This window comes from Podarcis erhardii (genome assembly GCF_964252035.2).
Source record: "Podarcis erhardii genome assembly, chromosome: 2".
Lineage (NCBI taxonomy): Eukaryota > Metazoa > Chordata > Lepidosauria > Squamata > Lacertidae > Podarcis > Podarcis erhardii.
Window position 1 is genome coordinate 1,004,697 of NC_138498.1, and position 15,448 is coordinate 1,020,144.

Sequence of the window (15,448 nt, forward strand, 5' to 3'; positions counted from 1 at the left end):
GTTGTTTTTGTTCCAGACACTGCAAATTATAGACAAGATGGATTGTTTCAAGAAGTGGCAGAAAGATATATCTAAATTTGTCTGGCAGGGCAAAAAACCCAGAATAAAATTTAAGATTTTAACTGATGCAAAAGATAGGGGGGGTTTTGCGCTGCCGGACTTAAGACTTTATTATGAAGCAGCAGCTTTTTGCTGGTTGAAGCAATGGCTACTTCTTGAAGACGCAGATATTTTAGATTTGGAAGGGTATGATAACAATTTTGGCTGGCATGCATATTTATGGTATGACAAGGTAAAGATCTATAAAGGCTTTAAAAATCATATTGTCAGGAAAGCTTTATATAATGTTTGGAATCGATATAAGGATTTGTTGGAAAATAAAACACCCAGATGGTTGTCACCAATGGAAGCTAGAGCGGTAAAAAAACTTAACATGGATTCTAATTGGCCAAAATACAGTGAAATTATAGAATATGACGGTGAAAAAGTTAAATTACAGAGCTTTGAGAAATTAAAATCCAAAGTTCGAGACTGGTTACATTACTATCAGATAAATGAGACTTTTAAGCAGGACAAGAAACTAGGATTTCAGAAAGAGAGGTCAAAATTGGAAACAGAATTGTTAGAGACCAATACTAAGAATCTGTCTAAAATGTATAACTTGTTGCTGAAATGGAATACACAGGATGAAACAGTTAAATCAGCTATGATTAAATGGGCACAAGACTTAGGTCATGATATTATGTTTGCTGACTGGGAACAGTTATGGACCACAGGCCTTAAATTTACGGCATGTAGTGCCTTGAAAGAAAACATAATGAAAATGATTGGTGACTGTTATAATCCCATGAATTTTTGGAGCAAAAGGACAAAGTCCTGAATCGCAATGTTCAGCTTAATTTTTTTCTGGTTTGATTGCAGTCTCTTGATAATCTTATTGCGGCGAGTGGGAGCACCTTTCAAAATTCCCTCTTCTATGCAACTCTTAAAAGTGTGGGGAGCACTGTTTTCCTTTGCATTATATCAGTCCCCGTCTCCATTTCTAGACTTCTGATTTCTCCACACACATCAATTTCATAAAACAATTCAAGTTGCAGTGAATCAAGAGCTTGGGATTCCAGCACAACCCAAGTATCACCACCAGTTATACTAAAAGGGCCTTTACAATTCCTTGCAGGCTCACTTGGGCAGCACTTGCAGCAGATCTCTCTTCCTTGGATTGGCATGCTGAACACACACACACAATCAGGGCAGGTAGGGGGCCAATGTAATATCTGGGAGCAAGGACTTTTGTTCTCGTTCTTCTCATTGCCTTTACACCCACATCTTCCACCTGCACATGCCTATAATGATACTGAAATTAAAAGTCATAAAGAAATGGAGCTGGTTTGAGCTCAAGAAAACAACCCTCTCCTATGCAGCATTACTCCAGTTTATTTAACGGCAAAATGCCGAGGTTTGCTGCTTTAGTGGAAACTCTCTGGCATAATTGTCCCAGAGATGCCATTTCAAAGGTCTCTGTACTCCCTTCCGTGCATTATTTGCTTCAGTTTGTTTGTATGAAAGTTACTGAGAGGGATATATTTTCCCCCAGACTTCATCAGTGCTTGCATAGGCAAGCCAAGCTTGCAATATGAGCTGGAGTCCTGTGCACACTTACTCAGGAGTAAGCCCCACTTCAGAGTAAAGATGCATAGGCTGCATGGGGGTAGTTGCCCTCTGCTGTATATTTTGCACATGAGAGTGGAAATGTCAGCGTTCCTGTACTGTTAAGAATGGGGGACAATAAAGGATGCATGAATTGCATTTTCCCCATAACTCCTCAACATTATAAAAGACCTTGTTATCCAATATAGAACAGAAGCAGTATCTGGCAGGAGAGGTGCTAGGAGATCCTTGTTATTTAGCACAAGATATCAGTCTAAATTAATATCAATGTACGGTAAATTGGGGAAGGAGTATGACAAGGCTGTATATTGTCTCCCTGCTTATTTAGGTAACTTTTATGCAGAATTCATCATAAGATTGCAGGAAGAAATATCAACAACCTCAGATATGCAGATGACACAACCTTGATGGCAGAAAATGAGGAGGAATTAAAACCTCTTAATGAGGGTGAAAGAGGAGAGCGCAAAATATGCTCTGCAACTCAACATCAAAAAAACTAAGATCATGGCCACTGGTCCCATCACCTCCTGGCAAATAGAAGGGGAAGAAATGGAGGCAGTGAGATATTTTACTTTTTTGGGTTCCATGATCACTGCAGATGGCGATAGCCTGCTTCTTGGGAGAAAAGCAATGACAAACCTAGATAGCATCTTAAAAAGCAGAGACATCACCTTGCCGACAAAGGTCCGTATAGTTAAAGCTATGGTTTTCCCAGTAGTGATGTATGGAAGTGAGAGCTGGACCATAAAGAAGGCTGATCGCCGAATAATTGATGCTTTTGAATTATGGTGCTGGAAGAGACTCTTGAGAGTCCCATGGACTGCAAGAAGATCAAACCTATCCATTCTGAAGGAAATCAGCCCTGGGTGCTCACTGGAAGGACAGATCCTGAAGCTTGAGGCTCCAATACTGTCCACCTCATGAGAAGACTCCCTGGGAAAGACCCTGATGCTGGGAAAGATGGAGGGCACAAGGAGAAGGGGACGACAGAGGACGAGATGGTTGGACAGTGTTCTCGAAGCTACCAGCATGAGTTTGACCAAACTACGGGAGGCAGTGGAAGACAGGAGTGCCTGGCGTGCTCTGGTCCATGGGGTCACGAAGAGTCGGACACGACTAAACAACTAAACAACAACAAATCAATGTAAATGCACCACTTTTGTTTTCCAAAGGAATTAGAAGTGCTCCAAAAGTCAAGCTATGGTTTTCAGAATGCTGATGTTTCCCCATCCTCAGAATACTTTTAGCCATCATGATTATTGAGAAAAACATTGAAACGTGTTGGTTGTGCCAGCAGGAACTTAGGAAACTGTGTAGGACTACGCCATTTGAAATAAGAAAACCCATCTATTGCCTTTAAAAAATCCTGGCTTATGTAAACTTAGACGTTAATGAGCAGGTTATATCAGGATGTCAGTGAGAAACAGCCTGTGTTGTTATCCATTATAAACATAATTACATTCACCACTGGTATTTTATTGTCCTTATGGGTCTAAAAGCGTCATTAAGGTTACACATTTCATTTCTTGACATTTCTTTTTTTGAATTTGTTATAGGCATTGTATTTCTACTGTGGTCATGTGTTTGCTGAGTATTAATTATAATAGTAGATTCTCTATATATAAGGTGCTAAATTCCTCAAGGCAATGAAAAATAATTTCATGAAAACAATTCAAAAGTGCGATAAAACAATGTGTGTGTGTGTGTGTGTGTTTGCACAAAACAGTCAGCATAATACTGTACATCTAAGGAGAATGCTACATATACTCAAGTTCACTGTCCTGACGTTGCTTTTCAAAAATAACCTTTCTGCATTTTGCATCAGTGAACTTTAATTCACATTAAGTAGCAGGTTTGCTTCTAGATTAGCAAAGGGCGTCCTAGTCTGGGTTGTTGTTGTTCCCTTAACCAGAGTCTAGAGAACCAAGAAAGATTTTCTGAAGCTGATGCTATACTAGGGCCCGTCTAGCACTTACTTGGAGCCTGAGTATCACTGCAGACATTCAGCCAAGACCACTGGATTGTGGGGCATTTGCCCCCCACCTGTGGAGCTGCACACACGCTTCCCTAGATCAGAAACTCACCATAGCCCAGGACGGGCGTGGCCTGCTGGAGACAAGATGGAGCCTCTTCCGTCTTCATCTTCCAGGTCTGGCAAGCATAGGATGGACCTGCCATGGAGGAGGAGAGACTTAGTTAGTCATAAAAAAGAGAGAGAAATAAGGGCAAGGGAGGCTGGCAGGCAGCAGCTGGACTCAAGCAGGATGAAGGAGAACTGGGAATTCTTGCTCTGCATAGATCCAACTTCTGCCTTCTCAAGTGCTTGCCAACAAAGTAACTCCAAAAAGGGCTAGGTACTCTCAGTGTATTTTCTTGGATACTGTTCTGGCTTTGGGAGTGGGGCTGCTATTTTTAATTTTTTCTGGCAGTGGGACGTCTGTGCCTCTGATGGCACACAAGAGTGTTTACAGCTCCCCATGTACGCCATCTCACTGTAGGGTTGCCAACTGTTTCAGCGGCTGCTGCTTCTGTGCTATCAGCCATCAATATTAACTGTAGGTAGTATTAATCACTGTGCTCTGAAAAGCATCACCTGCTGACTTCTGCACCTTAAAAGCACAAGAGCAGACCAGCTATGCCCCCCCCCGACTCCATCTGTTGGTAGATATGATCACACCCAGGCTTCATCATCTACATTTCCAGTTCTTTTCTGAGCCCTCCAATGTTTAAATGAAGCCCTAAGCAAGTTACCTGAAGGATTATCTCTTGCATATACATACTCAAGACTTTCACCAGAGGCCCTCCTTGAGGTTCCCCTGCCTGGTGGTGTGTGGGCATGGGGACAGGGCCTTTGGGGTGGTGGCACTGATGCACAAATTGATGGTTTTAGATGCTAGGCTTCGTGGACTTCTGGGGTCCTCCTTTGTATTATTTCAGTACATAATTAACATTTATTTTTTCCCTTACCCCAGTTACCCCATGCTTTGTAACTGCTCCTATATTCCTGGTATGATTAGACCCCCCCCCCTCAATGGTTTGCCAACCCTGATAAAATATGAATACTCTCTGAGCTTATGCAGTTTCCCATTTTAAACTCACTTAACAGCACCATCTTTTAGACTAAAGGAATAAATTAGAGTTGTGCATATTTACTTGGGAATATACATCATTTTAGGGACACGGATGGCGCTGTGGTCTAAACCACAGAGCCTAGGGCTTGCTGATCAGAAGGTCGACGGTTCAAATCCCCACGACGGGGTGAGCTCCTGTTGTTTGGTCCCAGCTCCTGCCCACCTAGGAGTTTCAAAGCACGTCAAGTGCAAGTAGATAAATAGGTACCGCTCCGGTGGGAAGGTAAATGGCGTTTCTGTGTGCTGCTCTGGTTTGCCAGGAGCGGCTTAGTCCTGCTGGCCACATGACCCGGAAGCTGTATGTCGGCTCCCTCGGCCAGTAAAGCGAGATGAGCGCAGCAACCCCAGAGTCGTCTGCAACTGAACCTAATGGTCAGGGGTACCTTTACCTTTACCTTTATACATCATTTTATTATAGAAAATGCTATCCTTAATGGGGGGAAACTAAAAAATATATGTAACCATGTACATACCTGGCCAGCCCCCCCATCTCTGGCTTACAAAAAAGAAAAGAAAAAAAGATGCTATGGCCCCCCAAATCAGCCTCACTGGGCCATGGTATGCTCATGACAGCTTGGATGCTGGTTTTGTGCCTGTTTGCTGCTGCTCCCCCTGCCATTTGCCACCCTCTGGACTGTGGGCTCTGGATTTCAGCCCAGAGGTCCAGCTCCAGATGTACCACTGCATAGCGGTGCCCCAATTATAGAATGCCTTCCCCAGAAAGGCTCACCTGGTGCCTCCGTTATGGTCCTCCCCCGCTCCCCACTCGTGCCTTTTAATATGCCAGTTACTATTTTTTCCCTTGCTGGTTTTTAGACTAGTTTTATACAGTGGTACTTCAGGTTAAGAACTTAATTCGTTCTGGAGGTCTGTTCTAAATTGAAACTGTTCTTAACCTGAAGCACCACTTTAGCTAATGGGGCCTCCTGCTGCCGCCGCTGCACGATTTCTGTTCTCATCCTGAAGCAAAGTTCTTAACCTGAGGTACTATTTCTGGGTTAGTGGAGTCTGTAACCTGAAGCGTATGTAACCTGAAGCATATGTAACCCGAGGTACCACTGTATTGGTTTATATTCTGCTTGTGTTAGTTTTATGCTGGCAATATAGAGATATTGGTTTATTTTTTATTTTTAGTTTGTATTTTTAAAACTTATTTTTAATATTTTGTAAACCACCCAGAGGACTTAGTTGATGGGGAATATAGAAAGGTCAGAAATATACCAACAAATAAAAATACGTCAATAGTCCTTGTAACTTTCCTGTGAATTCTTATCCCCATATTTTTGATTGTGGCTGAGAGATAGTGAATGGCCACTCAAGGAGATTGAGTATACCCACCCACTTGGGAGGAAGTCCCACAGAATAAAGTGGGCCTTACCTCTGAGTAGCTTTGCACATAAATATGTAAGTTTGTGAGTTTATGGCCAAGGGGAGATTTGAGCAATGCACTTGCCAGACTGTTCTAGTTCTTCAGCACATGAAGCTACCCACTGCATCTCCACAAACATTTGCCAGAAAGACTAGTTACATGACTTCTGGGACCTGAGATCTGTCTTTAGCTTCTTAAAACAGATACGTGTTGTGGGTTCATACCTAGAAATGGTTCCTGCTCATGCCAGATGTGTGAATGCTAACTGTGATTCTTCATTAGGGAGAGAAAGGCATTCTGCACAAACTCAGAGGCATTTCCTTCTTTAATAGATGGCCTTAAGCAAGCTAGGGACACGGGTGGCGCTGTGGGTTAAACCACACAGCCTAGGACTTGCCGATCAGAAGGTCGGCGGTTCAAATCCCCGCAACGGGGTGAGCTCCCATTGCTCAGTCCGCACTCCTGCCAACCTAGCAGTTCGAAAGCATGTCAAAGTGCAAGTAGATAAATAGGTACCCCTCTGTTAGGAAGGTAAACGGCGTTTCCGTGCGCTGCTCTGGTTTGCCAGAAGCGGCTCAGTCATGCTGGCCACATGATCCAGAAGCTGTATGCCGGCTCCCTCGGCCAATAAAGCGAGATGAGCGCCGCAACCCCAGAGTTGGCCATGACTGGACCTAATAGTCCCTTTACCTTTACCTTTACCTTTACCTTTACCTTTACCTTTACCTTTACCTTTACCTTTACCTTTACCTTTACCTTTACCTTTACCTTTACCTTTACCAAGCAAGCTACTTTCTCCTAGCCTAAGGTGTGTGTCTGGTGCAATAAATGGTAATATGAGGTTATAATTAGATTATTTGTCAACTTTTCAGACAACCTTTTTAGGTGTGCCAACAGTAGCTTGATCAGCAGGAACTAGCTGGAGATGATTTTCAGAGCAAAGAGAAACATATTACCTGCTCATTTCCACAGACTGAGCTGCTATTAAAAACATAGCTACAGGAGCTAGTTGAAAAGTTGGGAACCCTAATTATTATAATGGCCTACTTTACAGCCTTGGGAATTACTGAGAGTGGGATGCAAAAGCAAATGACAATCTGGTAGGTAAGAGATAAGGGCATAAATCAGGCTTTCTGAGGTAAAACCAAGGAAGTAAAACAGACCTAACAAATGAATTTAGCGTTACACAATATCTTCTTTATCCATGCTCTTGTTCTTCCCTTCCTAACATTGCAGCCTCTTCAAAATGTCAGCCACAGCGAATGGCACAGGAATAAGGGCTGCCAAAATGAAAATATTGTTATAGGTGTGGCGGGGGGGGGGGGCGCTAAACCCTAGAAATTAATAAATGCTAATTGGGGTGGCACATAACAATATGAAGCTATTCTAAAAGTGGAATGCTGCTGGGATTTCAGCCTGCCTGAAAATCAGTCCCCTAACCCCACGTGTGAAGGAGCTGAATTTAGTCAGCCATCAGCAGGAAGGGGAAGGTGACACTCTGCACATGCCCAGTGTTTTAAGGCATTCAAAGTGGATTCTATCTGAGGGTTAAGGTCTGGACACCCATGGCCACACCAAAGCCTCTAAGACAAAACTGCTTCCGTCTATGACAAATGAAAGTAAGCCAAGGTGAGCCATCAGGCTATAGGAGAAGTTGCCCAGTCAGGCTGGAGTTGTAGGTGAGGATTGCTGGTGTCTCCATTAGAAGCAGGAGATGCACTACGTTGTGAGTGCCAGGCTGTGACTATGTGGATAGATGACTGGGGAAATAAGAGCACAACCATCTGATCTGGTCATAGGGCAAACCTTCCAAAGGGGGGGGGGGGTCCTTTCCCTAGATCAGGTTCTCTAGCTTCTGAGAAATGAGGGACATCCCCTGGGTCTCTGTGCTGGGAATGATTGGAAGTTCCTGTGTGACACCTGATGCAGGGAAAGGACCACAGAGCCTAACTGGAAGGAGACTGGCCTGAACAGTAAATCACACAGAGATACCGTGGGGCGGCCTTCTCTGTGAGTGGAGCTGCTTACAGGAGTTTCTCCTAATTTGATTAGCTTATTCCTCACTGATGTTCTTAATTCTCATTACTCTCAGGAGTAGTTAATCCCAGCACTCAAGCTGCAAATTCCTGCTCTAAGACTAAGAGCAGGGCATGGGAAACATGGCAGGGTGGGGGGCTCCAGATTTTGCCATTGTCATTCCTGCTCACTGCCTAGTCCCTAGAAATCACTTCCGCAATTAAGCAGTGTGCATAGATATCATTGGCAGGGCCAATGGGAGAAAAGTTCAGGAGTGCAACTAGTAGCTCTTAACACCCCAATTTAGAGAGATGCTAGAAGTAGGGAATGCCTTAATTGCAGCAGCCAACATGGGAACCTATAGCTGAGGGGTCAGGAGCCTGTGACCCTTTAGACGCTATTGCACCAGCAGGACCAAAGGTCAGCGATGATGGGTGCTGGAGTCCAGAAACATCTGGCCAGCCACTGTTTCTCCATCCCGACTTTAAGTCTACTGCATGGAGACAAGAACAAAAGGTCTCTCTCCATTTGCAGTCCAAATTAAAACAAAACAAAACCCTTTCCCGCCTTTTTTATCAAATAGGCCTGGTTAGGATTGTGCCCTTAGACTATAATCCTCTGCGGGTTTACTTCTCAGTAAATATACTTATATCATCAGATTCTGTTGACCAGCTACTTCTACCTGTCATTCAGTACCTGGTAGGGTATCCCACTTTGCTCCTCCTCTGCTTTGGACAGGAAGAAGCAAGAGCTGTGGGGACCAAGGTGTCTCAGGAACAGGCAGAGGAGGAGTTGGAAAACGGACTGGGACACAGAGAACGGGGCGGGTGGGGGCGGGTGTCCGGGGCAGGTACCTTGGTAGTGATGAAAGAAACTGTGATCTAGGGCCGCTCGCCTGCCGCTTCGACCTGTGGGACCCCCGCCTGCCCCCGCCCACCTGTCCGGATCCTGACTCCTTTTTTTTCCATTTCGAGAGGGAGGAAGCTAGAAGGGGAGGCGGGCGGGGGGGGGAGGAGTGGGACGGCCAAGGAAGGCTCTTGCATTCCGCCGACTCGCCGCGATGGCCCGGCGCCTGCCCGGACCAAGCAGAAGAGATGTCTCGCTCCGGGCGAGAAGCCGCGTTTCCACGAGCGTCTCTCCTCCGAGGCGGCGAGGAGTCGAATTCCGAGACTGGCGGCGGCCGAGGCGCTGCTGCCCGGGTCTCATCAATGCTCGACTTTGGGGCGCAATTTAATCTCCCCCTCTCTCTTTGGTCCGCCTGTTTTTAAAGTGTATATTATTTGGAAAGGGGCTTGGGAAATTCCACCCTCCCCAGCAAACCCAACCAGCAATAATTGGAACAACTCTGTGCTCTATTCGCCCCCCCCAAAGGCTTTTGCGCTAACAGGCGCTTCGGCCAAAGGGAAGCGATGCGAGATCTTGAACATTAATTGTTGCGTTTGTGAGTCTTTAGGAAAACGAGAAGCTTTCCTCTGTTTCCTCTCTCGTCTTCTCTCCAGTTTTTCTGAGGCTGAGGTCATATTTATATATACACGCTTACTTTAAAAGTAACTTCTCCTGAACTCAGTGGGTCTTACTTCTGAGTAGACGTTGACACTAGACAGGTTGCGTCGTACATTTCAATTAGATGGGCATTTTCTGTCATGAATAGGGGGAAATTGCCGCTAGGTTCCTTTTCATTTTGTATTAGTTATCCAGCCCGCTTTATACGTTGTGTTAAGCACCAACTTTTTGAATCCGATGTTTGTTTTGGGTTTTAAAAGTTACTTCTGTGCTTCGACGCGGGTTACACTTTGTAGGTTATTATTTTGAGATGCGGCATTTCAACATTTTTATGTATTTCCTCGAAAGGGCTGACGGTTCTCGTTTATTTTTTTTAAGTAACAGTTCAGATTCGACAACCTTAACTTAAGACATGCTGTGAAAAATATAATGCTTAAAGTGGCACCTTAAAAGACTAATACATTTGTGGGTCTGTCTACGCTACATAAAGCACGTTGTTGTTTTCAAACTGTCCGTGCCCACAATGAACCTAAAGGAAAATACTGATCCCCCCCCACCTTTGTATATATAGATATTTTTCACATTTATAAAATCGCCTTTCAGCAAAGGCTCCAGAGGTGGAGGAAGCAAAAATAAAATAGCTTAGTGCAGTGGTTAGCGTGGTGCATTGAAGCGGGTGCGGGGGTGTGTGATCTGGGTTCAAATCTCCATTGGGCCATGGAGCTCACCGGGTGACTTTGGGACAGTCTCCATCTCTCCGCCTAAACTATCTCACAGGATTGATGTGATCGCGCGAGGATAAAATGGAGGAGGAGAACCTTGAGTTTCTTGTAAGATACAAATAACTAAATTTCACTTTACAAACATTTATATAGAACACAACAGCAAGCAAAAGATAATTACAATAAATTAAAACTTCATGCAAAATACAAGAACAAGCAAATAAATTAATAATAAGAAAAACAATAACAGTTTATTAAATTTATATACCGCTTTTCATTCAAAGATCACATTCAAAACCTTGACCTGTCGACTTTCCTACCGGCTTGCCAAAATTAATTGACCAATGCACTCTAAAACCATTGTATATTTTTAAACCCAGCGGAGTCAAAAGGCATCAATGCATAGCTGTCAACTTTTCCCTTTTTTTGCGAGGAATCCTATTCGGAATAAGGGAATTTCCCTTAAAAAAAGGGAAAAGTTGACAGCTGTGCATCAATGGCGACACTGCTTTAAGCTGCTACACATCCGGATGCTAAATATATTTCGCACAAGGCTGATGGATTTCAATTGCGTCTAACACCGAGGTTATTAAGTTTTAATAAGTCTAACGAGCCGATCATTTACATTTAGTTGCAAGTAAATTCCATTTATCTCAATAGCCGCCTGATGACTTTAAGACTTCCAGAACTCAGATCACACAACAAAACGGTTAACAGGATAAGTATTTGCATGTTTTACCAGATGTAAATCCCATTGGGTTCGGGGTTTACTCGCAGGTAAGTACGTATCAGATCGCCGCGCAGGTCTTCACAATTGTTCTCCCCGGAGCAGACTCGCATAATGTGTTGTTCTGGAATCTGCCTACAAGTTTATCAAGGGAGGGGCGGAGGCCGGAAAGAGTGGGTGGCTTTTAAAATATCACACTTGACTAGAGTTTACTTACAAGTAAAACAATGTGTTTAGAATTGAGATGTCTCTTGAAAATAAATTCCTTTTCGATCACTGTATCTTCCAGAGACAATATCGATGGGGCTTGAGACATAACATTCCCTATAGAATACTAGGAAATCGTAGCAAACTTTTATCTACATATTGAAGCTACCCAATTTTTACGCGCGCCGAGCGTGGGCTTCTCGCTGCAGGAGAACCCTTCTTTTTGCATGTTGGGACGCTATGAAAGCCCGTTGACGCGGACGCTGTGTGAACAATAGGTGATATATGTGAACCCGCCTATGCTTCTTCAAATATGAAATCATAATAGCCAGGCCATTCTCAGTTATTTCAAGGAGATTTTTTAGATTTTTAAAATGCCTCCGGGTCGTGCAGCTGGCTGTGCATAAGCCGAAAAAAGCACCGCCGAGTTCTCTGGGACTTACTCCGAGGCAAGTATGCTTAGGAGCAAGCATAAATTTGGCTGGATCGTGCCCTGATTTTGTTTTTACCAGCACTCTAGAAGGTGCGTCATAAAGGCATAGCAGTATGTATTTTGCATGGTACATAACTTTACTAGGGTCCTATTTGGCGACGCAGCGAGGAAGTCGTAAGTCGAAGCGCACGCAGAGTCCTCAACCTCGAGGAGTTCAGGGTTTGTCTGAGCGATATAAACTGAACGCGAGGATGCGCAACTGGTCCTTAACATGCGCCTCAAATCTAAGTTAAAAGAACTATAGCCGACATCGCAGGAGCCCGTCCGACAAGGAGTCTGGCGCGCTGCAACTTCCCTGTTTGTCCGGATGCGCATCCAGGGACCGACCAACCCAGGAAGCGAAGGAACGTGGAGAAGCGCCCTGCCATAGAAAATAGGGCACAGCTATGCAAACACACGTGCGCGCGCTGCTATACGGTATTTTTCATCGTTTATAATATATCCGATTTCTCTCTCACACCCTTGCGCCAGCAGAACTCTTTGGATGATGACTGAAGGGTCGTAGCGCCAAGTCTCACCTTCCTTACCTAAAGACACGGGCAGCTTAGTAGCCGGTCCGTCAGAACAGTAGCGACACGCAAGCAAGTCACGCAACAACACACACACACACACACACACACAAACAAACAAACGGTATACTATATATCGAAATGCTTGCGTTATTTGCGAGAATGACTTTAGGACAAATCAATGCATCCAGCGATATAAATAGAAGTCTGCGATTCGTGCCCCTGGAATAATATTTGTCCCGGTTGCAAACAGAAACTCACTGAAAGAGACTTCTGCCAATGCACAGTTGCTCCTCTGACGGTCACATACCGATCTTTGTCACATATATGATATATCGTATGTATATAGACCCCCCACCCCAAGACAGCGCGGTTTTTGCTTTGGCAAGAAGCGTCTGGGAAGTGAGGAGGAGGAGTGCCCTTCGCTAGGACTCTTTAAGCAGTGAAAAGCAAGTCCCATCTCTCTCTCTCTCTCTCTCCCTCTCGATTTCATTCCCCAAGTAGTCTCGACCTCATGCGGATGGTACTCAGTCCTCCTTCCCCGCAGCTTCTCAGCAGGCTGAGTCCACTCCAGCCGACCCCTTTCCGTCCCAAACCAGGGGCACGATCCACCCGAACGGAAGCATTTCCCACGTCCTCGTGCTTTGCCAGACGAGAGGCTGAAGCGCTCGCCTCCCCGACCCCTTGAAACCGAAACCGGGACTTGGGACGCGTCAAGCTTTGGGGTAGATGGTGCCCCTTGCTTGGAAGTTGATGCTCACCTGGATGGAAGGCAAACTTAATGTGAAATCCCAACCAAGCCTAAGCGAGCCAAATTCGCTAAATGGACAGGTCGGGAAGGCTGCGTTCCTTGGCGCGCTTCCTCGAGAAAAAGTCCCACTGAAAAGTGCAGGGTTTCCTTCCGAGGAAGCGTGCTTAGGATTGTGCTGCAACTCTCCCCTGCCTCCCCGCGCCCACCCTGCCAAATAGGACGCCCCAAACTCCATAACCGCCGCACAGAAGAAGAGGCCCAAAGGTCCGTCTAGCGCAGCGTCGCAGAGCCCAACCAGGCGCCTCTGGGCAGCTCACCGCGGGCAAGAGCCCAGCGCAAAAGCCCCTTCCTGCTGCTGCCTCCCCCTGCCCCGCCTGCAACTCAGGGAGCGCGGCCTCTGACCCTGGCGACAGCCTATAAGCCATGCTGAATAGCAGCCGACGAGACGCCTCATACTCCACGAATCAGTCCTCTAAAAGCCACCCGAGCTTGTGCGTGGCTGTCGCCGGACCTTGTGGCGGTGAGTCCCACAGCGAATTCTGCCGGCGCGCGCTCCTCTGCCTGGAGCCTCTTGCCAGTCAGCCGCTTTGGATCACCCCGAGATCCTGCGCTAGGAGAGGAGGCGCGCACGGTTCAGCGGGATCCCCTTTCAACGAAAGGTGCGCCCAGCCTTAAGAAAACTTCCCGTCGATCGTGGAAGGGGTCCCCCTTGGGAGGTGGCGGGGAGAGACCCAGAGCCTGTGCACACTCTGGGGTGGGTGAGGACTTAGTTTAGGGGTGGAAGCCAGATCAATCCCCCCCCCCACTGCTCTTCTAAATGAGCAGGCCGGCGACGCGACTCGAACCCTCGCCCCGTTCTTAGGGAAAGATTTCCAAGGCTCTCTCGTAAGGAACCGCTCCAGTGGCGGGGGGGGGGGGAGGGAAGCGAGGAACAGCCTGGAGGCGAAACCGCGGGAGATCCTCTCTCTTTCTGCCCCCCCCCCGGCTTTCCGTATTTCGGAGCCCCCACCCGGACGCGAAGCTCTCGATCTCGGCCAAACGCGCGACCTACCCGGTTCCGGCGCTGGTTTCCCTCTCTGCTCGTCCGCTCTGCCTTCGGCTGCGAAGGAGAGGAGGAGAGGGAGGAGGGGAGGAGGGGGAGGGGGAAGATGATGGGGTGGGGGTCCCCCCCTATTGTCTAAAGCTTGCAAGGGGGGTGGAAATGAAAGTGAATACTCCAGACACATCCAGGGGCGCGCCAGGAGGGATGTATGGGCGACCTCCACCCACTTGAACCTGCCCCCCCCCCGCGCTACTTGTCATTCCTAGGAATCAGGAAGGGAGGGCAGTCCTTCAAAGCCGCCCCTTGCTGCTTCAGGCTGAAGAGCAGTGGACGCTTACTTAGGAGTAAGTCCCTTGGAGAGCAGGGATAAATATTCCCTTTCCGGCTGCCCGGTGTGTTTGGAATCAGCAGGCACAGTTTAAGGACTAGGCTTCCATCCTCAGCGGGGACCGTTTCAAACAAGTAAAGACTGTTCTATTATTTTATTGTATTAATTGCATTTGTATCCCAGCCTTTTCTCCAAGGAGCTCCAGGTGGCACACGCGGTTCTCTGCATCCTCCTTTAACCCCCACAACAACCCTGCAGAGTGGGTTAGGCTGAGATGCAGGGCCTGGCCCAAGGTCACTCTGGGAGCCCCCTGGCTGAGTGGGGGTGGTTGCCCCCTACAAGGCACAAGCCCATTAGTTTAGTATTGTTCTCGCTTTGATATTCTGACAGGTGGAGGTATTGTTTTTATGACTAGGAGGAAACCAATATGGTGGAAAATTCTGGTACCTGGAGCTGTGCCTCCTGATCGCACACAGAGTTATTTCCTTTCCTTCATGGTGCAGTGGTGAAAGCATTGGACTAGCACTTGGAAGGCCAGTGTTCATCTATGGAACTTGCTGGGTGACCTTGGACTAGTCGCTGCCTCTCAACCTCACCTACCTCACAAAGTTGTTCTGAGGATAAAAATGAGGAGGAAGAGATTCATGTACACTGATTTGAGTGCCTTGGAGGAAAGGTGGCGCATGAATGTAGTAAATAGATAGATACTCATTACTTTGGCAGATGATGCTTCCTGATACAATGTGTTGCTCCTAAAATAATCTCTGTGTAGGGAAAGAAGCCACATGCATGCACAACTGTCCTGCAATGTGCACAGCAACCACAATAGCTCTCCCTCCTGCTTAAAATTGTGGAACTTCTAGGCTGTGGCAGGAAGGAACTCCCTCCCCCTAGAGGGGCATCCAACATATTTATTGTATCTTTTTTCATATATGCTCAAGATGCACCTCTTTACCCTTGACAGTTAAGGTGTTTGTTTTGT

The 15,448-nt window shown here is 46.3% G+C and overlaps 1 protein-coding gene across 2 annotated transcripts in view; it reads right to left on the reverse strand.

Moving 5' to 3' along the window:
• LOC309336197 (LIM homeobox transcription factor 1-alpha-like) overlaps window positions 1-14,176 on the reverse strand; it is an 89,921-nt gene extending 75,745 nt beyond the window's left edge. The window contains exons 1-2 of one of the 2 annotated variants that reach the window (XM_081851778.1): window positions 14,148-14,176; window positions 3,753-3,839 (exon numbers count right to left, since the gene is read on the reverse strand). In XM_081851778.1, the coding sequence (XP_081707904.1) occupies window positions 3,753-3,810 (58 nt within the window). In that variant the 5' untranslated portion in view covers window positions 3,811-3,839; window positions 14,148-14,176. Of the gene's footprint in view, window positions 1-1,183; window positions 1,344-3,752; window positions 3,840-14,147 lie in introns of those variants that run through there. The other variant, XM_081851777.1, reaches the window with a different exon arrangement.
• Window positions 14,177-15,448: the final 1,272 nt, after the last annotated feature.